Raw genomic sequence first — 25,125 nt, 5'->3', positions numbered from 1 at the left:
TGCATTCATTTTGCTTAACTGATTAACAGAAACTTTGTTGTTTCGTTAAGTATGTCGTGGGTCTCGCACTATCAAAGTTACCTGCATTATCAAAGTTACCCCGTTTTACGGTAGTTCTCAGATTAGCTTCCGAAAAAAGTTAGTAAACCTTGAAGAATCGTCACAAGATTCATTATGAATATTTGTGGATGATTCAAAGAAAAGTTTTGTATGAAATTGTGTTGGAAATTTAAAGTAGTTACTAGCAACAATTTCTTAAAAATCCAATTTGGGAGGGGGGGGGGTGTGGTATCGGATAGATTTATCAAATTTAATTAATTTTCATAAATCTCAAAAGTTTTCAAAAGTGCTTGACATTTTAAAAATTAAAAAAAAACAAGCATTTCCACTGTCCTATTCGGCCTTATTATTCTATTTCTACATTGGAAAGCATATCTCTGTAAGAAAATTTTCACCTACTTACTCACAGTTTTAAAGAAAATTTTTGCATTTTTGGCGATTCTACAACAGACTCATTTTGATTTAATATATATTTGAAGTCAAATGATTTTACCCACAATTCAGAAATACTATAAGATTTTGCCTTATCGCAGGCACAAATTGTCTAAATATTTTGCTAGAAGTAAGGTAAAAAGGTGTAATACGCCCCCCTTAAGGAAATACTGCTCTATCGCAGTAGCAAATGCATCACTTTTAAAGTTTTCTATGTCAAGGTGTTCCTTATATAGTTGGTCATGGTCTGCACGTAACTGTCTCTTTCCAGGTTGCTTCAAAAAAGTGTACAAGATGTTTATTTGTAAACGGTCCCAATGTTTACGTTTCAAAACAACCCGGGCAATATGCCCCTCCCATAGAAAAAAGGTCCACAGCGTTGTAGAAATGTTTTTAAGGAGAATTCCACCACCTGCTAAGCTTAAAGGGGTTCATTAGCAAACGTCTCCCGGTAAAAGTTTTTGTAATAAGTACAATAGTAAAGAATGGCTTTCATACACCCTGAGGCTTGCTTTTCAGAAACAAATTTTTAAACCAAAAACCTGATTTATGATATTTTTAGAATTTCTTTAGATTGTTTATACTTTTCAAAGAACATATATGCGCAACATGATTTTTTCTCGAATATTTAAGATTTGTGATCATATATTAATGATGCAAAGAGTATCTCAGAGTTTCCTAATAATCCTCCCGGAAGTCCCAACCAACACCTAGGCACCAAACATGGAATCTGTGTGGGGTAAGATGACATCAGTGTGTTTGTGTCGTCTCGGCCCGATCGTTGCTCACCGATCAATCAGTCATAGTGGAGTGTATAACAAAGGAAGACGTATGTTCCTTTCAGGAGCGTTTGTTTGCGTGCTGGGTAGTTTCCAAGTTACAGTTTGGTGTTGCACAGAATCAATTGGGTAAATCTTTAATAAACTCCTCAAATCGCTTTGTGACGGGGTTGGTGGTCTGATGGCTACCGCTTCTGCTTCATATGCAGAAGGTCATGGGTTCAATCCCAGGCCCGTCCCTTTCCTCGTACTTTGTAGTTGTATATCTCTCACTTGCTTCTATCTTCCATTCTAAATATATCACGCTCAAACTATTCGTTCATAGCAAACGCTAGAACCAGAGACGGACAAGAAACCGTTTCCCTAACGCTTCCTACTTCCACGCGCACGCCTTTCTTACGCCTGATACATAGGCAGTCTGCTAACCACAAAAGCAAACCTCTCTGCCATGCCTTTCCCCCCAATCCATATACTCCGCATGAACTGACGTGGATGCAGTGGAATATACGGTCTACGTGGGAGTCAGTTCAATGCATCATCAATTCCTCCCCCTTCCCCTCATTGGTCTGCATTCTGACGTGGCAGGTGCCATTGTTGCCTAAAAATAGAAGATCACCAGCACTTATACACTGAGGATGCCTGTTAGTCCCAAGCAGTCATTCGGTTGGTTCCTTGTGTAAGTGCAGCTGATCTGGCAATACTGGAGTGCATCCACGGGCGGCCAATCAAGCTCAAGCTCAAGCTCAAGCTCAATAAACTCCTCAAATCGCTTTGTAAGAATAGCTTGAAATATTTTAAGAAGAGTTACTCGAGATATCTTCAGAAAAATCTCTGATGAGTTGATGCGACCTGCTATATGAGGAAATTGGATAAGTGCAATCTGGTGGTGCTAGTGGTTATTGGAACTACCAGAAGTAAGTCAGTTTTGATTTTTGTTTTCGAATTTTCAACTTTATATTTCATTCATAAGGCCTGGTCAAAACGAGGGGTAGGAGGGTCTAAACATCAGAAAAACGACCTCGTGGTTAATGGATGACCGCTTAAGACCTCATTGGACACAATTCTACTACTCCTGAACTCCATGATCTGATATAAGTTCTACTACTCCTGAACTCCATGATCTGATGTTAGTGGGGGGGCATATGGCGACATCAACTTTGCAGAAGATTTGGAATGCTATTTATCAGCTGGTTTGAAATATAAGGCCTTGTCCTATCAGTGCTGTCAGCTAATAAAAAAATATACTAAGTTTGAAATGATTTGCTTCTACTCCATCTTTTTTAGCAATATGCTATTTGCATCAAGCAGTAAGATATTTAGTTATTCTTTCCTTTATTTGAGCAGTGTTGGCAGCTACATGAATTTTGCATCCTCATGTATTCGATATCAGCAGCTACTTGACGTTTATTTAAAATCATCTTTATATAATACAAATCGGTTATCATTTTTAAGATTTGGTTTACTGCACTCATTTTATTTGACACAATTACCTTTATTTTTGATATTGATACTTTGATACTGTTGCTGAATTGTTAGCTTTTCCAAATCCAGTTAACACTCCCTTACTTGATGTTCCGTATCTCGGTATGAGTTAAACAACCATAATAAAAAAGGACCTATGGACCGATGCACGCGTTCACTATCTGGCGTTTGAGCGGTGCCGTGTTATTTACGTGACCATGGGAACCAGTGAATTCGGCACCGCTCAAACGTTAAATTAGTTCATGCACGTGTTGACTAATTTGACGTTTGAGCGGTGCCGAATTCACTCTTTGCTATGGTCACTAGAGTGATGCAAATTTTGAAATTTTTGCTTTCCTATGCTTAAACGATTTATATTATGGTAAAAAGCATCCTCCCAAAATTTGAAATGATTTGGAAGAAATTTGACTATGCACACGCCATTTGAAGTTTATATGGAGATTACTATGGAAAACGCCAACCTTTTGTGCTCAGCCGTCTATCTCTTCTTCATAATATTTTATGGAAAAGTGAACACACTCTTCTCATGTGGATTTTTTCCAGCTACAACTTTGCCGAAGACCACATTTTGATTGGACTTCAGGAAAAATTGTTATTCATCATCATAAAGTGGGTTTGCCTTCAGTAAGCTTCACCAACTATTCGGCAGGCAACAGTGATGCTCCTGGCGGGAAGAATAGATCAAAGTAATCCAGGCTACTATGTTCTACAGCAAAAAAGCAGTGTTGCTCTGAAAGTAATTGAATGATCATCTCAGCATGGTTTAGACTTCGGAATCAAGAATAACAAATTATCCTTACGTCCCAACAAAATGTGGTCTTCGGCAAAGTTGTAGCTGGGAAGATTTTACATGGGAAGAGTGTGTTCACTTTTTCATATATTATTATGACGAGCAGATAGAGGACTGAACACAAAAGGTTTGGCTTTTCCATAGTAATTTCCATATAAACTTCAAATGGCGTGTGCACAACCAAATTTATTCCAAATCACTTCAAATTTTGGGAGAATGATTTTCATCATAATTGACACCGTTTAAACATAGGGGAGCAAAAACTTCATCATCAGTCTAATGGTCACGTAAATAACACGGCACCGCTCAAACGTCAACTAGTGAGCTCGTGCATTGGTCCATTGGGCTTAATGGCTACCTCGATGATTTCTCAGATCGCATTTGCACTAGTTTTGTGTACTATAACTTGATACCTCCCTAACTCGATAATCCCTTCAATATCGAGTAATGAGCCCACTCCTTTTTTTCTGGAAATTTGCTATTTTGTTATCTTGTCGTGAATTAGACACATTCAGCTTATTCGTTCCGTTTGATCAGAGTTATCAGCATCAAAACAATTGTTTACTAAATTTTGCTGAAGATTCCGCTTGTTGCTAGTTACTAAAAAAAATTGTACCCTATATGAAAACAGATACTTGCTAAACGAAAATATAAAAGTATCTTTATGTAACACACCCATATGGTCGGTTTTCAGAGACGTTTAAAAATACGATTGGGACTCCATTTAAATTTATCGATGCTATTTTGATACAGATGAACCATCGTATAGATAAATTCCATTTAACGGCAAATAATGCGAATATTTTGATGTTACAAATGCCCGGAGTTAGTTTTCCTGAGACTATTGAAAAAAAAAACTTGGCCCAATATGTATACACACCGATAATATGATAAACCCTTTTGATGACAACCAAGTAGTGTTACCATCTAATGCCAGAATTTGAAATCATGAATGGCGATCTTGGATAGCTCTCAAATCATGTTTAAGCTTTGCCGAATCTTGGATCTGTATTTTGACATCTAGTCGTTAGATTAAAAACACATAATTAGCTTATTTTTTTTTAAATCGATTCTTTCTACTACACATAACGGTCTTGAAAAGCGCAATTTGTGTATTCAATTGGAAAAAAAGAATAGTAAGTACCACGCTGCTAAATGCCAAGAAAAATTATTTATACAGATTTCATTAACGGACTCGAGTACGAGCAACATTGAAGTGTGTATAAATACACATGTGCCAAATTCACACCCGTTCCTTTGCAGTTATTTTGAAATATGTCTCGCGAATAAAAATGCCATAAAATGATTTTTTAATGACACACACACCAGACGATGCGTCGGTGACCGCCCAGGGCTTCTCCGATACGCGGGAACCGTAAATGGCACGTAAATTAGCCGGTGAGATATGGCATCATAAACTCGTTATACCAAAGGACATTTTGGATGTCCCTCGGCTTGTAGAAATAAATGTTGAAAAAACTCACCTTTGTGTCTGACGAAAGCCGAGTCCCATGTTGTCGTTTTCATCGGGCGATTGGGGAAGGACGAAATCGCTGTAATGTATCCCCGTGGATCGTCCATCAGCACGTTGTAATCCTTTGCATTGCTTGTGGCACCAAGCTCGGTATGATCTCGTCCACCTGCACCAGTATTCGATGCAGACAGATCGTTGGAATGATCAACAGACCGCTCGAATGAGGCCATCGGGTCATCAACTTGTAGATCATGATCCGGTAGCTCTGATACATCCATGGTCATATCAGGTCGAAACACATCAGGATTTTGAGCAACATTCGATACAGATGATCCATTATCGCTATGAATTGATGGATTTGAACCTGTCGCTGATTGAGTAATGTTAAACTCTTTGATTATTTTATAGAACTCAAGATCTGCATCCGAATAGTAATGAGATCGCTTCCGAGGACCTCTACCTAGACCCGTCAAATTTAACTGACTTTGAATATATTGCTTCATCGCACTTAGTGTGATATTGTATAAATCTGGAGGTGTTCCCGGCCAAAATCGTACCAGATCAGTCGAAGACACTGAATCAAGCTTACGATAACCATGTTGTTCCTGAGTTTGAGGAACTCTTGGATGCTGTTGCTGCTGATGGCTCAGCATTTGACTCGTTGACGATGGCAATTTTTCACTTTGCTTCCGTTGATTATTGTGGTGTAGTTGTGCCACTGTTGGGACCGCCAGGGGGCTCGCCGACGACAGCACTACAGTAAGCAGCACAAAGATCAGCCCGTACATTCGGCTGGCCCCCGCGGCACCGCTGGACACATTCTGGGGGGCCACTGCGGCTGATTAGGTTTCACCGAGCTATTGCCGGTGAAAGCAACACTACACTAGAAACTACCACGTCAGTGGTTCTCAAAGAGAGACACTACTAAAAGGCACACATGTGATATAAGCTGCTTATTGCACTTTGACTTCAGAAAAAAAAAACACATTATTTCCTACATATCTTATACACATTATTAGGACACACTTTGGCACACATTGCGCAGAATCATTCTACCTGAAATGAGATAGAAAAGAATTTTTTTTAAATTTTTAAGAATTATAAAAATAAACACATGCTCTTATGGGATCCAATCCAACGTCTCTTGTATGCTCAACGGGTGCTTTATAAACTAATCTTCTGTGTGACTTGGAGCCACATATTTGGATTTGGATTGGATTTGGATTGGATTTCCAATACATCAACACCAGACTTGTCACAAGTTTGTTAACAATCTCTCGGGGTATTTCTTATGAACATTGTTTCTGTTGGCCAACTTGGTGGAAGGAATCCATTTGTAATGTCAATTAGGCTGGTTGAATAAAAAAAAACTATGAATGAATTCAAAAATTTTGAGAAAGGCGAAAGGGGTCCGTGGATCAACAGTAGAGAAACACTGCTTCAATGTCTTGTTCTTAATCCAATTTACTTCGCTATATTAGAAAAGACGCAAAAATGCTGTCACCTTTAGATCGTGGGCTGTCTAGCTTCACCGATCATTTCGGTGCCAGACGGCCGTCTTTTGCGTGTTTTTCTATGTGCCGCCAGTAAACGAATTTCCCGTCAAAACAAATACTGCGGCGCATGGGCTAGACATGAAAACATTTCGAACCTCATTTTTCCTGGTTTCTCTACCAAGAATTCTCAAGGGGCGTTTGAACGACCATGATGTGTACATTTGGTTTTCGTACGTTTTGGTAGTGTCAAATGGAGCATCCCTATTCGCGTCTACGAAGGTAATTACCACAGTTGACCCTATGCGTGAAGCTCCAATTATTTTACATGGCAAAGCATAGGAAGTCAATTTTCAAATGCTTCTAAAAAATTCAAAGCACTTTTTAATTAAATTCTGTTAAGTGTACGGGGTTAAACTATTGGTCAACTATAGAATCAGCAGCATATTGAGAAAAAAATATAAAACTCAAAATTATATGCCTATAATGTAGCCCATCAAAAGTATATCAACATATACTGAAAAGATTTTAAATAACTATTGTAGTTAATTTTTTTATGAGCATTTGAAATTTCGCTTCCTATACCTTGCCGGGTAAAATTTTCGACGCTTCACGCATCGAGCAAACTTTTCCCAGATGGCAGCACCGTACCTTCGTACACTCGAATAAGCATTTCTAGTTCAATCCACCCGTAAGAAAATACAATCTTCTGATCTTTAAGATTGCCGACAAGCACGACGCACAGTGGTGCAAGTCGGACTAAACATTAAAAGTTGAAGTTACTAATATTACCAGTTAACTTTTTTAAAAGATTTCTTTACTATTGAGTTTTGGTCTTTAACATTTTTAGATTGTTTGGGTACGTTTTTGATTTTCGATACCATATGAGGACATATCAAATTTGATTGCTTTAATCCTCTAATACTCATTTTTTTAACTTATTATTTTTCGACATCTTAAATTGGTCTAGGCACGTCTAAGCAGTAGTTTTTTCGTTATTTTTTATATTACACTTTTTTCAACAACTTAACAAAATAGTCTAACGTTGTCAATGGACACTCCCTTGCCAAAAAGTTTCCACTATCAAAAACCATTGGTTCAACCCTGCCACACATTGACAATGCAGGGCGCATTCTCATAAGGACCCCCCAATGCTTGTCGGGTTTTCCTGCACTTTCAGAAACGTGAAGATGCTTTCGCATGTGCATTTAATTTGCTTATGCGAATAAATATGTTGTTTGCTGTTTGTCACTGTTATATTTTCGCCAATTTTCACACGACGAGTCACTAATAATAGCATACGAGTCGGTGACTACACCGCAAGATGAAAACGATGAGATGGCACCGCACGGTGGGAAATTTACGACAAGTTCGGCCAACAATTGGACTTTTGCGTCCTTTCCTTACACCTCGTATATGATGAAACTTGTCAATCAACAATCAGCAGTTGTGGAAGTCTGAATGTTAAAAAATAGAATTAAACTACCATTACGAGCATAAATCGTAAAAACCCACTCTGCTGCGCATCGTAAACCGAGAACATAAAATCTCTTATTCGCTGGCAATCGACAGATTTGTCCTCAACCGGGGGATTCCGCTGACAACGTAAGGGAAGAGGGGGTCATATGCGCCACCTAAGGAAAAAAACTCTATTTTAGTCGAAAAGTTATTCTAATTGGGCTTACAGGGGAGTCGCATGGATAAACTCGTAAATACTGAAAACAGTCATTGGATTGAGGCAGTCATTTAAGCAACTTAAGGTGAAGATGAATCGAAGCCAAACCTCAAATTTTCAAGAGCACAAATCTGGCATTTGTTTAAGCTGAAAACATAATCGATTGGTCACTAGCTGGTGATGACAAATCGGTTAACTTTTCAGTGCAAACGAGTGTTCGATTCTCCAGATTTGTGTTCTTGAAAATTTGAAGTTTGGCTTCGATTCATCTTCACCTTAATATAAAAGAAATTGAACCAATCCAGCTGTTTGTACAATTCTCATGTACACATCAGATGCTATGCAGATCTATCTCTCGTTTGTGTTTTGGGGTTTTGTGGTATAATTTACCGATAATTTCTGAAAAACCGTTGAGTACGGCCCCACGCCATTTACACTTGAGGCTGCCAAAATCGTTTTTATTTTACTAGATGGCCCGGCAAACTTTGTGTTGATACCCGCTAGGTCGTTTAATGGTGCTCTGAAGACTTGAATAGAAAGTGGCAGTTTTATTTTCACTCGGTTTGTTCATACTTTCCTGGTGAAATTCCTACACTATACTCGTCGGAACCCTAAGCGAACAAAACGAAAAACCTGTTAACTTCCGAAAAACTGAACATAACATATACTTTGCAATAGGGTCCTAAAGCCTTCCCTACTCCGAGAAAAAGATAAATAAATAAATAAATAAAAATAAAGCCCTGTCCCAATTTTAGAGACAAACGCTTAAGTTTAGGCCAAAATCACTTGTTTACTCAATTTTTAATATTTTTCGTTTGTATAAGTCCAAAAAACATTTTTTAAGTTTATTTTAGATTCTGTCACATCTCTTGGCTTAGACTCAAATTTTGGGTGTATTTTGTTTTCCGTGTCCCTTCCGAAATGTCAGTTAGGTACAACCCCAGTGTTAAAACTGAAACCCCTATGATGTGTTTGTTGACTAAGCGATCGTCAAACATAATCAAAAGTGTCAAGGTTAATTTATGGACCCAACTTTTAAATTGAAGTTTGGATATGATAAAGCCGTTATTTGAGCGGGAAAAATTGCTAAAAAAAATAACAACAACATGGTATTTCAAGTTATTAAACAGAAAACAAGATTTCATTCAACATTTTAGGACTCTTTTGGATTAAATGGTCAAATTGATGTGAAATTTGCGTAAAAGTTACACGTCTTCTCAGTGAGAATCGAACTCACGAATTTCTGTTTATTAGTTGTTAAAATATCTACTCGGCTGGTTAGCCGTAAAACCATGTATCAGAAATAAAAAAAAAATCGTTCAAACTTTTGATCCGTTGTCAAGCCATTTCGTGACATAGAAATACCATTACATTTTTATTTATATAGATTTTTTTACGTTTTATGATGAGGAAATGGGTATTTTTTGAACGACTTAGACCAAAATACCTTTTATCTTGGAGATTTTATAGTGTTGCGTTTTAACCCGGTGGTACATTTTACACATATTTTTCCTACGAAACAGCAGTGTCTGGCTTGTCTATCTTTCTGTGCCATAATGCTGTCCACAGTTCTGATCAGACAGATTTGAAGAAATACTATTGACAAGGGAATTTGGGGTAATATGCACCGTTGAGGCAAAACGAACTACATGGAGATATTTTTACAACATGGATCGATAAAAGGGATCCTCAACATAAGATTTTACAAGATAAGCTCCAAGAAAAATGTATTTTTTTAATGTTCATAGAAATCCCAAAAAATCGGGCGCATATTATTTCAGATACCCCTACTCGCATCATTCGTAAGTTTAAAGTGTAATTTCGATAGTGAAGTATACAGTGGCCGAAATTCCTATAAGCGCACACGCATTTTTCAACATTTGCGACTAGTTATTACAGGGGCCCATATAGCCGTAGCGGTAAACGCGCAGCTATTCAGCATGACCATGCTGGGGGTCGTGGGTTCGAATCCCGCTGGTCGAGGATCTTTTCGTAAAGGAAATTTTCTCGATTCCCAGGGCATAGAGTATCTTCGTACCTGCCACACGATATACACATGCAAAAATGGTCAATCGGCAAAGAAAGCTCTCAGTTAATAACTGTGGAAGTGCTCATAAGAACACTAATCTGAGAAGCAGGCTTTGTCCCAGTTGGGACGTAATGCCACAAAGAAGAAGAAGACTAGTTATTACATAAAACATTGACGATCTGTTACTAAAATGATATTTACTATATTTCCACTTGGTTGTATGAAAGACAGTCAAAATTAATAATTTTTCGATTTTGTGAAATAAAAATATCATTTTTTGGCCAGGAAATTCCTATAAGCGCACAGTGTCCAAGCTAACGCCATTTGTGTTTGCTTCACTCACACTACAAAAACTTGTCATTTTCTTTTGCTGCCGATGTAAACGGATGCGTGCGGAAAGTTTTGCGATTCGTGCACAGTGTTGTTTGTTGACAGTTTTCAAGATGCCGAGAGGAAAGTTCTTGGACGAAACGGAGCGAAGATTAATCCTTGAATTGAAGGATGTTGGCCAAAGTAACCGTGCAATCGCCAAGAGGATCGGTAGAGGAGAGACGGTCGTGCGAAATTTCCTGAAGAAAGGTGAGAATTACGGCATCCGGAAGAAAAACAAGGGCAACTCCAAGATCACCAACCGTGAGAGGAACCGAATTATCCAGCTTGGTGAAGCCGGGGAGCTGGATTCATCCGGTTTTAAGAAGGAATTGGGTCTTTCCATCACAACAAGGCGAGTATCTCAAATACTACGTGGATCTGGACACATGGTGTACACGAAAAAGGCCAAAAAACCCAACCTTACTCCGAGGCATGTTCAGGCAAGACTGGATTTTGCCAGAAACCATATGTCTTGGAAGCGGGAATGGAACAACGTGATTTTTTCCGACGAGAAGAAGTTTAATCTTGATGGTCCTGACTGCTGCGCGTATTATTGGCACGATCTTCGGAAGGATCCGCAAGTGAAGCTGAGCAGAAATTTCGGTGGAGGAAGTTTGATGGTCTGGGCTGCATTTTCACGTAGAGGTAAAACCCCGATTGCAACAATTACTACCAGAATGAAGTCCGAAAACTATGTTGAGCTTCTGGACAGTGTTTTGATCCCATTTACGGAGGATGTGATGGAAAACGAATTTGTTTTTCAACAAGATAACGCTGCGATCCATGTCAGCAAGGCCTCCAAACAATGGTTTTTGGAGCGGGACATCCCAGTTATGGATTGGCCAGCGCGGAGTCCGGACCTAAACCCAATCGAAAATCTTTGGGGAATCCTCGCAAGACGGGTTTACAGTGGAGGACGGCAGTTCGGATCAGTTCGAGAGCTGGAAGCAGCTGTTAGAGAGGAGTGGCGTAAAATTCCTTTGACAATGCTGCAGAACCTCGTCGATTCAATGCCGAAACGAATTTATGAAACAATTCTGAAAAATGGTAAACAAACCAAGTACTAAAGTTGTTGTGTTCTTGTGATATAATTTTTTATGATCTGAAAATAAAGGTGCGCTTATAAGAATTTCCATACTCAAATCCCGTTTTTTCCTCTTCATTCCAAACTGTTTGAAAGAAAAGTCTCAGTAGTTGGTAGAAATATCATATTATCCGAATACCTAAAAGCAGAGATGATTTATTGAAGTATTGGACTTTCATACTACATGTGCCGGTGAAAAATGGTCATGCGCTTATAGGAATTTCGGGCACTGTATATGCCGTTGGCTCACATGTTGGCTACATCCAAGAATGAGAGCGAGTGATACATTTGTAAGTGTTCATTTCTTTTGACGACAAACAGTGGGTCCGAATGTTTTATTTCTAAAACGCAATAAACACTATCAACTCAATATTATAAGTTAAAATATATCAAAATGGAAAACTTTTCTGACTCTTATTAACAAATATCAAATTGGATAACTTATGTTTGCACACATCTGAATGAACAAATTGTTTCTAAACATGCCATCGATTTTGGAATGTCTGTGCTTACACAACATTTTTCCCCAGTATATATTCATTTTGCCCTTATTACATATTCATTTTACCCACATGTTTGATACATTAGCATTGGCGGGAACAGGGGGAAAGGGGGTGGGGGGTTGGCCTCCTCCAGTGTCAGGGGGATGATTCATGATAATAAAAATAAGCAATAAAAAATAAACAATTTAACATGAAGCAAAATCTTCTGAACCAATGCTGAATGTGTCTGGGTTCGATTCCCGGTCGGTTCAGGTTCTTTTCGTAAAGGAAATTTCCTTGACTTCCCTGAGCATAGAGTATCATCATACCTGCCACACGATATAGGCAGAATTTAGGCAGAATTTAGGCAAAATTTTGCCTATCTCAATCATTTTGCTTATCCCCTGTATGTGTCAAACATATATCTCATATATCCGGACGAATTTTAAACCAAGATTTCTTTAATGACAGGTTTACCGATCTAAGCAGTCACTGAGTGCGCGGTGTGGTTGGCAGCGGGGAAGGTGGAAGTGAAAACTGGCGGGTTTGTGCACACTATTTCTCACTCTACCGTTTCTATAGGGTTGTTAGGGAATGTTTACTCCAACAAACATAAATACCGTTTTGCATCGAATTCCCAGACGCTTCGAAAGCCGGACACTCTGAACATTTGGATCATTTATGGTAAGCCAGATCAATTTTGAATATAAATTGTAATGTACACATTACTTTTAATAGTTTATATTAACATTTTAACTGTATGTACATCACAGTAGGCGGTAAAAATTATCAAAATTAAATGGAAAACAAAATCACGTCAATTTGAATACTAGTTTAATCTTCTCTTCGTAGACTAGCTAAGATTGGTAGAATGTGCAATTCACACATATCTTCACTAGTGGAATTATTTAAAGTTGGCTGTGATGATGAAAACCTAATAAATAGTGTTAAATAGCGTTGCTAAATACCGTTTTGTCTCAAATTCCGAACAGACTCATATTCCGAACACTCTGTTTTTGTATGGCGGTTCAGTTGAAATGTTTCGCTGAAATATGTCATCAAATTACAAGGAAATGGCAGGCAATTGCAATTCAATTTTAACGTCTTTCAATCTATTTTATACCTCGGGAGTAGTGACGATTCTTAAGCTTGAGACCAGTATAGAGTATCATCATACCTGCCACACGATATACTTACGAATGCAAAAATGGCAACATTGGCAAAGAAAGCGCTCAGTTAATAACTGTGGAAGTGCTCAAAAGAACACTAAGCTGAGAAGAAAGAAGAAGACCTATAGTGAGCAAACCTCGCTTGTCTTACACAGCGTCAGCGTGGCGGTTCTGACTTCGGTGTATCGCGCGATAGTCGAAAGCTTCACCGTCCGGCTGTCGATCAATTGGTTGCTGTTAGAACTAGCTTCTTGTTATATGCGATAAATGCGGTTCCGGGTCATTTGGCCGAATGCCATTTGGCCGAATGCCGTTTGGCCGAAATTGAAAACAAAAGTGAACTACAGTTAGCATGGATTTATTATGAATTTCAAAGAACTTATTCAGCTTATTCATAAAAATAGGAAATATCATCATTTATATACATAAGCTTTTTAGTGTTAGTTGAAGAAACAGTCAGAGCTGAAAGACGAACATCCTAAATGTAAGCAGTTTTTCAATGCTATGCTAGTGGTCATAGCCACCAGCAGATGTTTTGGCATCGCGTTTGTAGTTAACTTTTGTCAGTAACTGAAACACGGAAAAAACTTACTAACTCGTCCTTCTGCTGGATCGACTTGCTTCGATCCCTCGAATCGTACTAAGTAATATATGTCATAGTTCTGACATCAAATTCACGTCATTCGGCTCGCTTCTTTTATGTGCATCCAAAAGACGTAAAATCGCATGATTTTTTCGGAGTGTGTAAGTTAACCCTTGAGCTAAAAAAATATGTTTTGAAAAGAACGTATTTTAAGCTTTAATTAAATTAATTACGAAAAATATTTCCCCCTTGAAAGAACAGCCTATGAACAAAAGAAGGATAAATCTCTTATGAAAATTAAAACAAATGCAATGCATATAATAATTTATTTCACCAGTACAAGAACAAAGAATTGCCGATGATTTAAAGAAGGAAAAATTCCCAATTGAAATATAAGGTCAATCATTGCCGAGAGTAATGGAACCAGTATAACTAGAAAGAAAAGCCTATGTTTAAAAGAAGGAAAAATTTCTGATGAAATCATTAAAAACACTTGAGACCTTATTACACCATTGGTAATCCAGTGGCGAATCAATCATCACCTCAGAGTCTTAACGTGAAGTGTGGAGTTCACAACTTCGTCCTGAATAAAAGGGTCTCTTGGAGCTCTTATATAGTGGCAAACATGATGTCCCGTCACATCATAAAAATCAACAAATTAATTAGCTTATCAGTTATTGGGTCACACTTATGAATCCTACACATCAGCGTTGATGTAATTTGATTTTTTTGTTCATGATTCGGCCAAACGGCATTCGGCCAAATGACCCTTTCGGCCAAATGGCATTCGGCCAAATGGCGTTCGGCCAAACGGCATTCGGCCAAACGGCGTTCGGCCAAATGGCCGGACACCGATAAATGCAAATCGACATCTCCAACCTGGTGTGAAAAAAATGTAACAAAATCGACCATAGTAATTTATGCCAGCAATAAATTATTTCTTTGATTTTGATTCAATTAATAAAGTATTTTCGCATGAATAAATATATTGCTTAAACAACAATTTTTCCATAAATCTTATTGTTTGCAGCAACATTTTTCAAAAAAACTCTTTGATTTTCTCTATGAAATTTTTGTATAATCTAATTCCTTAAGAAATATTCGTCGCTTCAGTACTTTTGCAAATCTCTTGGAAATTTGATAAATAATATTGTGGGACTTGTTCATACTTTCAAAGCGAATTCTCCCTGGTGGACATCCATTCTATCTATGTCTACTTTTTATTAGCAAGTTGATTTCGGAATATGTTTCTGGATTTGCCTAAAAATGTTACTTAATCTTTCAAAAGTTAAGTTTTACTTCGCAATTCCTCCAAAAAATCATTGATTCTGTCAAATCTAATACTGAGGTATTTCATTGAAAGTTCTACCAGAAACTCTTCTGTGAACTTCTCTGAATAAATTCTGTAATATTTTTAAAAATACTTCAGCTAACGACTTTTAATTATTTTTTGTCAGTATATTCGTACACATATCTGTTGTTGTTGTTGTTTGAGAAGGACTTTAACCCGATCTGTACACATATCTAGTTTCTAAAAGTGGCCAAAGGATCTCGGGAATGTTCCTGTGGCCGGAGTTATTCCAGTGGGTAACTGGGTCTGGTCGGCTTAAAAAAGTCTGCGCTTTTCTGCCCCAGGAGGCAGACAAATTTCATTTTTTTCGGAGATATTCCAAAATTCCTTGGGGACCGACGCGTAATCATAACTCACATTAATTTCTCAGACTACAGAGTTTTTATCGTATTCCGACATTCACTCTTCGGAACAATACATTAATGATAATAAATCTTCGAGCTGTTTAGTAGAGTACCTATAAGTAGATGAAAAAACCGAATTTAGTACTATACCATTTAATTCCACTAGATGGTTGTTCTAAAAATGCTTCTGGAAGCCTCAGGTTTCAAAATCTTGAAGTTTGTTGCCCATACTGATATATTTCTGGACATTTTTTAATTGACCACATCCCCCGGGGTACTTGGAACCTACTATAGAGTGGTTAGGACAGCCAGTTGTTCAGAATATGCTTTCGAAAGCATCACGTTCAAAAATCGTAAAATTTGACATCCACATTGATATTTCACCGCACATGTTCCTAATTGACCACTTCCCCCAGGGCACCTAGAACTCATTATAAATTGGTCAGAGCATCTAATGGTTCTGAACACATTCCCGGAAGCATCATTTTAAAATTTGATGCCCACTTGGATATAGTTCCGGTTGATATATACATGATTGGAAATACAAACGTGACTTATCATGTTTTCCGGAACAAGTTTTACGGAAATGGCCATATCTCGGAAGATTTCCTACGAATCTTATTGCGTCCACCTGCATTCAATCTTCGATTGGATCTAGTTTCTTGGAAAAATGTTAACATCCATAGAACGTCACACCGCACAAAATTACAAGCGACAGAAAAAAGGTGTTTTGTACATGACCTCGGAAAATCAGAAACATCTCCGGTGTCCGGTGGCCAATATGCATGGCCAAGTAAATCCCTGAAAGTAGACCAAATTTGCCATCGAATGCTTCAAGAATCATCCAATTTCAGCCATTTTTCGAAATGTTATGAGCATTTGAATTTAGGCAAAATTTTGCCTATCTCAATCATTTTGCTTATCCCCTGTATGTGTCAAACATATATCTCATATATCCGGACGAATTTTAAACCAAGATTTCTTTAATGACAGGTTTACCGATCTAAGCAGTCACTGAGTGCGCGGTGTGGTTGGCAGCGGGGAAGGTGGAAGTGAAAACTGGCGGGTTTGTGCACACTATTTCTCACTCTACCGTTTCTATAGGGTTGTTAGGGAATGTTTACTCCAACAAACATAAATACCGTTTTGCATCGAATTCCCAGACGCTTCGAAAGCCGGACACTCTGAACATTTGGATCATTTATGGTAAGCCAGATCAATTTTGAATATAAATTGTAATGTACACATTACTTTTAATAGTTTATATTAACATTTTAACTGTATGTACATCACAGTAGGCGGTAAAAATTATCAAAATTAAATGGAAAACAAAATCACGTCAATTTGAATACTAGTTTAATCTTCTCTTCGTAGACTAGCTAAGATTGGTAGAATGTGCAATTCACACATATCTTCACTAGTGGAATTATTTAAAGTTGGCTGTGATGATGAAAACCTAATAAATAGTGTTAAATAGCGTTGCTAAATACCGTTTTGTCTCAAATTCCGAACAGACTCATATTCCGAACACTCTGTTTTTGTATGGCGGTTCAGTTGAAATGTTTCGCTGAAATATGTCATCAAATTACAAGGAAATGGCAGGCAATTGCAATTCAATTTTAACGTCTTTCAATCTATTTTATACCTCGGGAGTAGTGACGATTCTTAAGCTTGAGACCAGTATAACTAGTTTTGATAAATTTATTTGCTAATTTTTTCATTTGAATACGCTTTATTAGCGCTGTTCGGAATTTGAATCAAGGTGTTCGGAATATGAGACAGAATGAGAACAGTGTTCGGCATTTGAATCAAAATGTTGTTTCATACTTTTGCCTTAAAACAATACTAAATAAGCTTAAATTAACAATTTTATCGGTACACCCAACAGCTAATAGTTAGTCTTGGCGTGGGAATAAAAATTTTCATAAATACCAGCTAATTTATGCCTATCAGATCCATTTGAAGTCACTGTTGTCCTTAAGTGTTCGGAATATGAGACAAAACGGTACGAGGCAGTGAAGTGAAAATCCTTGACCGACAGATTTTGGCAAGAAATATCGGATTTCTAAACAAAAAATATGATGCTTCGAATTCCGGACACATTTTTATCATGAAGATTAAGCATGGAATTAAAACTCATAAGTAGCAAAATAAATAAATAGAGAAATGATAGTGAAAATGGTTGGTAGGAATCCATGTGAATATAAATTAGCTAAACAGCAATATTACGTGCAGTGTGAATAAAATCAATTTATTATTGCCCCTCGCGAAACCTACCAAATGCCTCATGTCTCTTGTTATCTACGAATTTTGAGCTGTCAGATCGAGGATGTCATCGACGGGTGAATGACGTCAAATGTTTGTTACCAAAATTCGATCTTTATAACTAATTGATAACATAATGAGTTATCAGTGAGAAAAATTGGCTGTATAACGAAACATGTTTTCAATGTGTTCCGAATGATAACACAATGAGATATTTATATGGTATCTTTAGTATAAACTTTTGTTATCAGGTTTGTTATGTTGCCTGCTCATTCAACCAAAATGAGAGCAAACAAAGTTATCAAATGCTTGTTATCGGATAACACAATTTGTTAACTTTTTGTAACCCAACTTTACTCGGGTATCTTATTACGTTTCCTCGTTCCTTTCGTGGAAGTTTGTCAAACCCTAGTCTCTTGATGCACCAGAGTAGTTTGATCTACTAAGCAACAAGCTGACGAGCAAATCATTGAACTCAATGCTCAATGAACTTTCCATGTCATTTTTAGAGGAAGGTAGGCGCCAGTTTGAAAATTCTGGAGTACTATACGCCATAAAAATAGAACAAATTTAAATACTGTGTTGCAGGCATTTAGCACCGATAGCAATAGTCCTTAACATTTGAATCTATATTGGTGATTTTCATTACTTTCTCTCGAGCCAAATATTCGTAATGTTTAAATTTTTATTCTGACCTTTCACAAAATAAAATTAGTTTTAATTGATTGACTCCTAAGATTTGATTGAAATCAATTCAATTTACTATAATACTTAGGCACAAAACTATTCTTCAACTTAAGTTTTATGTTGTAGATGTTAATGTATCGATGATAATGTATCTATATAAATAAAAATGGATTGGTGTTTGTATGTCACGAAATGGCTTACGAACGGGTCAACGCATTTGAATGATTCTTCCTCCGTTTTGTTCGTCAAGGGTTCTGACGTGTTTGTGTGTATAAAACTTCCAGGATAATTACCGGGAAAGTTTGAAAAACGAGAGTGCACGGAACTGTCATTTTGTATGGGACGATCCATAGCGTTTTTCAACAGCCTACTTGATGGCAAGACGAAGTTTGCCGGGACCACTAGTTATTAATAAAAATAAAGGACAAAATGCGTATCGATACTCTACACATTTCATTGCGTGTTGGACTATATCTCAAGGTTGCCATGAAGTGAGAGAATCGATTTTGCCAAAACTGCCTATACATTTCTGGTAGCTTCAGAGTTTGTCGATACTCGATACTTTTGTGATTACGTATAGTTAACTGTTCAAAATCTTTAAATGTAGAAGTGGTGAGTTGAATTTTGTAAAAAATATGCAAATATTTCGTCAAAAAGTAGTGTCCGGAATTTGAAGCAAAAGTGTCCGGATTTCGAATCAACTTAATGGGGCTCTGCACTGTTTTGATTTTGCATGGGACTTTGACGTTTACTGGCCTTGTTGTTTACAAATTTCATTAAGAAATGAGTGAGTGCATATTTAAACGTTTCTTGCATAAATAATAAATAAATAATCGTTATTTTTATTACACCATCTTAAATAATAAACATTTACCGTCGCGAAACATCACAGTACCTTATGAAAACAGATATCATTAATTATATGAATGATTTTGAAGTTAGACCGGTGCTTAAGTGTCCGGATTTCGAGTCATAACGATATAATAGTTTATAATGAGTAAATATCGATAAAATTAATGTGCCCGGCTTTTGAAACAAAAGTGTCCGGAATTCGAAGCAGGCACAACAATATGTCCGGAATTTCAAATATTTCAAGTGAATGGAAGAAGATGATGAAAGAGATGATGTGCCATGGACGGTGTTGCCGTCTGACGGTAACGGTTGTATTCAACGAGTTCTACTATCAGTGCATTACACAGTAAGGAAATTCAGGTACTTTTCCGCGTATACCACACACATATGAATATAAAAGAAACGCTCTATACCCCCCTTGTCACGTCATGCATCTGATATCAACACAATCAAACAAACTCGCCAGCTGTCACTTGACATTTCAAAATGGCGGAATGGGAAATCTGAAATGTTGGACTACCTCCCTTCTAGATACCTTGGTTTAGACTGCGAAATGATTATCCCATGTGCTTTGGAGTTCAGTTCGAGTTCAGTTCGCCTTCGAGGCTCCGCAGCTTGTAGGAGCAAATGGTTTCTTTTCGCAGTTTCAATTTCAATTTTTACATTTGACACGTGCTTCGCCCTGTACATGTAAACTTCAAAATTTTATAACAGCAAGATTCCTAAGGCGGGAATTGCCTAAAACTTATTAAATAACTGTACAACAAAATGGTCGCCAAACAAATTTTATTGCTGTGTGCGTTTGAAATGCAAATATTGCGTTTCTTTTGAAAATTTTCCGTTCTGCGGTAGCCGCCAAGTTCTACCGCAGCTGTCAAAGTTCTACCGCAGACTTAAGAATCATTGTATCATTGAACGATACCATCTAATCAAAGTATGCTAGTAGAGTCCGCAGCTTTGAAAAAACAGCCGAAAACAACAATCAGCATGATTTCCAAGGTATCATAGCAGCCGAGCGATGATGCTTTGCGAAAATCAGTAATGTGACAGCTGCGGCAGCTTTCTGTTCAACCGCAGAACGGATAGTTATCTCTGAAATTTCAATATCAAATGCGGGAACACCAAACGCGGTAAGATTTTTAACGAGGAAGGCGAAGTCAAAATATGATTTTCTTTGTTAGGTTGGCGGTGATATGGATCATGGTTGCTAAGTATCCTTTGGTTACTTTGTGTTACCGCATTTGAAGCTCAGTTAGACTGGATTTGCACGTCAAACGCAAACAGCAATACCGTTTCGCATCGAATTACCGGACGCTTTGAAAGCCAGACACCTTGAAAGTTTTCATGATTTTCATAATGTTTAATCAATTATTAATGTAAAACTTTTTTACAGGTCGATTCTTTGAATTGCCAAGTTCATTTTAAATGTTAATGCATCGCAGTAGGTTTTTAAATTGTATAAATAAAAACACAAATTTGTGCGTGCCTAATTGTTCGTTGATTTGAATCTCTGGTAAACAATTAATTTTTAAGGTAAACAAAGCCTGGTCAAAATAACATTAGATTCCACATCCAATATTCATTTCTGTTCTAATGAAAGTGGTTAACAGAAACAGAAAAGTGTATCCGCGTCGACAGATAGTAAAATTTACTGGATTGTATGTTAAAATATTGTTTAAAACGTTCAAATGTCTGCGTCCGCAATACGAAGCATTTTTCTCAGCTATTTCAAAAGCCGGACACCATTGGATACGGAGTGAAATGTGCCTTTAAATTTATTCAAATACCGTTTTGATTCATATTACGTACACTTAAGGCCTCGGTGAATTATAACTCAACATGGAGCATACAAAATAAATCATTCTGTATGATTCCTCCCCGTTATCGAGCGTCGGAAACCATTAACTTTCGAATGATGGGTAAAAATACGCTTCCGCAAATAGAATAATTATGAATAAATCAAAATGTGGGGCCTTTTCATGATTCTTATTCCGGACGCTTCCTCACTTTTGCCTCATATTCCGGACACTTTGATTCGAATTCCGGACAGCTCATGAAAATCATTAATAGAAAAGCCAAATCATCAATAGAAATCGTCGAACCACTAAAGAAACGACTAAGGCAGTTGGGCATTATAAATTAACATACATTTTTATGGAAAGAGCTTATTAAAATTAGCCCCGGAAGTGTGAACTTTTGTACGACAAAAATTGAAACATTTCGTGTGAAATGTTTCCCATACAAAGTAGGGTGTCCGGAATTTGAAGCTGTCCGTAATATGAATCAAAACGGTATTCAGTGAAAATGAGATTAACAGCTCCATGGTGGTCTCAAAAGAGTTTCAGTTCAAAACTTTGTGTTTTCTTTTGTTCCAGTTAAAAATTCCCCAAAAATGTGATGAGTTTTTTTCTGTTCATTCTAGCAAATAAGAACCTACAAAAATTGTAGAAAAACAGTATGGCTTGAGTATGTATGAATTTGCCTAGAATATTGAAGTTTGAAGTTGCACTTCGTTTTATGTGTCCCGATTTTGAAGCAAAACGGTATATGGAGAATGTCGATTCCCTGAGGATCATCGGAATATCTTAACACTCAAATAACCAATGATCAATATCGACACGGATTCTTAAATTAGATAAGTCTTTTGAGAAATTGTGAAAAAAGTGATCGAAATTTAAATGGTGCTAGTAGAGGGGTTAATAAATTAATCAAGATGGAAACAGAAAAATAAATTAAATTATTCAAATTATCTGTATGACATATTTATTACTTTTAACGTTTTTGTCTTTGTTGCGACGGTTGCCATATTTTGATCCATGTTATACGATGATGAAAATTCCTCATTTGCGTCTCGAACCTGCAACACCCGTAATGTTGGATTGCTGAAGTCCTAATCCTATATTCTGTCTGCCACAGAAGATGAATATTATTGTGGAGAAAAGAGATCAATATAAACCATCACTATTCTCTGTCATAAAATCTGCGAGTGGTATATCTGGATAGCATTGAAGCATACTCTATATGCGAATACAGAGCTTATTCAATGCCTGTGTGCGTTAGGCTTAGAAGCAAGAATGATGCAGTAATAGGGCTTCCATGCGGTGGAAGTGCTGCTAAGTAATTTTAGTACTATTTTAATGCCTTTATCTATTAATCTATTATGTGATCTGTGAATGTGATTTTTATCGAGATTTTTGATGGATTTCTTGAGATATCTTCAATAAATCCCTACATACATCATTAACGGATTCCGGAGAACATCCTTGATGGCTCTTCTTAGATATTTCCTGAGATCATTGGCGCCTCCTTTATAATTTTTGAAGAAACTTCATTGTATTATTGCTGAGGATACTTTTGGGGTCAGGCCTAGGCTTGAATGCATTGCTGGGTTTTTGGAAGACTACTCTGGAAGACACTATGGATACTCTGGATCATAGATACATGGAAGAAATCACAAGTCGAAAAGTATCGGATGCAATCCACAATTGCTGATTTTATTTCCAATTCTAGATAAATGTAATCAGATTTGATAAAAAGCAAAACCTTTTCGCAAATTGTGTTTTTTTTTTAATTATTACAGAAACAAATGTAGGCGAAAAACATTGCTGTCGTTGAGTGGATCAAGTGGTGTTTTCTAATCAACAAAAAACTACACATGACTAAGGCCGTCTTCAGTGTCGTGTACTAGACTAGAAGTCGAGTCGTAATCAAAAAGTATTCATCTAGCTACTGCATCATGTTCCGTAACCGATTATTTGAGAACGTCGCAACCCATTATTTGGAGCCACACATTATAAAATTCTCGTCCAGCACGTCGTAGGCAAGCAGTGTGTAATTTTTCAATACCTAATATATAAATATAATGCGCTGTCGCCTAGGCATTGTATATACAATAGAAAGCGTTGTGTTTGGATGAACATCTAAATCTTCCGAAAAAGGTCCACGAGTTGAAATCAGGTTAACTTCTGCGCCCATGGGTCCTCTCATACTGTAGGGGTTACGCGCTCTATCTAGTGAACAAGGAGTCGTGAGTTCGATTCACATTGAGAACACGGGTAACTTTTCCGCAAATTTCACATCAATTTGTCAATTTAGCCATATTGCAAACTATATGTAACATTTAGTTTTTCGATTAGAAATGATTTATTTCTAATTGTTTACATGTGTCAATGGACTGTAGAAGGGTTTTGAAAACCAACGTACTTAACTATAAGATACTTGCGGTACGTAAATAATATTTGCACATTTTGCTCTACTAGTTTCGGCATCACTGCCACAATTTACGATACCAAAATAACACATACCATGCACTTTCTTCATTCACCGCTATCGCCGACTGCAGTTTGCTTGAAACGATGCGCCTGATGAGCGATCTTTCTCCGACCTCTTCTGTCTGCCGCCCAAAGACTATGCCGTCAGAATCACACACCTAGCACTCGACAGAAATGCTCCCGCCCGGCTCCTACGTACGAATAGTTGGAGTTTTATTATGCTGTTTTGATGTTTATTTTTATTTTGCTTCATTAATATTTGGCCGTCTGACTCTGAGCTCGGCGCTTCTTGTCCCAAGCGACTATAGATGTGTGTGATGGAAACGCGAGCTACTCGCGCGAGTGCTGAAATATTTTAGACCTTTTTATTTTCTTCTATTTCTGCACATATAAATAAATTGTCTCGCTCTTTTCGCCTTCGGGAACTAACCTCAACTCGAGACAGTATTTGAGAAAAATCATTTCGAATCACTTTTCATTCAATAGCACTTTGACAATACACATCACTTGGTCTGTATTGCTTCTCACAAATATAAACAACACGATCTTCAAAGCAGGATTCTTTCATTGATTGACCGTCGACCATGGGAGCCGATCTTTTCTTTTTTCTCCTCGCATCACGAAACGAAACCATTCAAGCAGAAAGTGAGGTTAGAATTTTCATCCTTCCACCCACCAAGGCGATCTTGGAAGACGACGAAAACGGGCGCAAAACAAGTTTAATAACATTTTCGCACTTTTTTCCTCTCACTCCGCCGTCGACCCCCGAGGAGAAGTGCACAACGAACGCGAATTCCACCACGAGGGTGCCAATTATCGCCCATATTTTCGATCGCCTGGCGCTTTTCCGAAGCGAACCACCCGCGCCACCGACGTCGACCCGAACCTCGCCCACGAGCACTATCGCCGTCCTCGTTCTCTTCGTCTTCGTCTTCAAGGTTCCCGATACACTTCTAATACACTTTTCACGATCAGCTGAGCCGCTTACAATCCACACAAAACTGATTCGACACTCCGCCGCACGTTATCAGTGTTCAACCTCCACGTTGGTTTTCCACGAATCGACCGACCGACCGACCGAAGCACACGCGACCCGCAGGAAAATGCGATTTTTCCCCGAAAAAGGTGTATTTTCCGAACCACACTCAGCAAGGCACGCACTTAAAACCGTACATGTGAAGAGGTGTAAGTGTGTTTGGTTGACTTTACTCTCGCCCCAAGAACTCGAACTACTGTCGTCGTCTACTTTCTCGCGCACAGAATTTGTGCGCTAATGTTGGGTTCAAAAGCGGACCGCTTCTCTCGCTGAGTTTAAGAGATGACAGTGCAGACGACGACGGCGTAGTCGCGTAGAGTGTGAATAAATGAATGTGATGCGTCCCAGTAGGGGTGGTCATTTGTTAGTGGAACACATGCATCGTGGAATTCTATTAGAGAGTGAATAAATGTTG

The 25,125-nt window shown here is 37.8% G+C and overlaps 1 protein-coding gene across 2 annotated transcripts in view; it reads right to left on the bottom strand.

Moving 5' to 3' along the window:
* LOC5566015 (serine-rich adhesin for platelets) overlaps positions 1–24,891 on the bottom strand; it is a 552,340-nt gene extending 527,449 nt beyond the window's left edge. The window contains exons 1-2 of one of the 2 annotated variants that reach the window (XM_021843181.1): positions 23,708–24,891; positions 5,028–6,073 (exon numbers count right to left, since the gene is read on the bottom strand). In XM_021843181.1, coding sequence (XP_021698873.1) covers positions 5,028–5,805 — 778 coding nt within the window. In that variant the 5' untranslated portion in view covers positions 5,806–6,073; positions 23,708–24,891. The remainder of the gene's footprint in view (positions 1–5,027; positions 6,074–23,707) is intronic. The other variant, XM_021843180.1, reaches the window with a different exon arrangement.
* Positions 24,892–25,125: the final 234 nt, after the last annotated feature.

Source organism: Aedes aegypti, chromosome 2 (assembly GCF_002204515.2).
Source record: "Aedes aegypti strain LVP_AGWG chromosome 2, AaegL5.0 Primary Assembly, whole genome shotgun sequence".
NCBI classification, from domain to species: Eukaryota; Metazoa; Arthropoda; class Insecta; order Diptera; family Culicidae; genus Aedes; species Aedes aegypti.
Note: the sequence above shows the minus strand (reverse complement) of the source record. Positions and strands in the feature narration are given on the sequence as shown.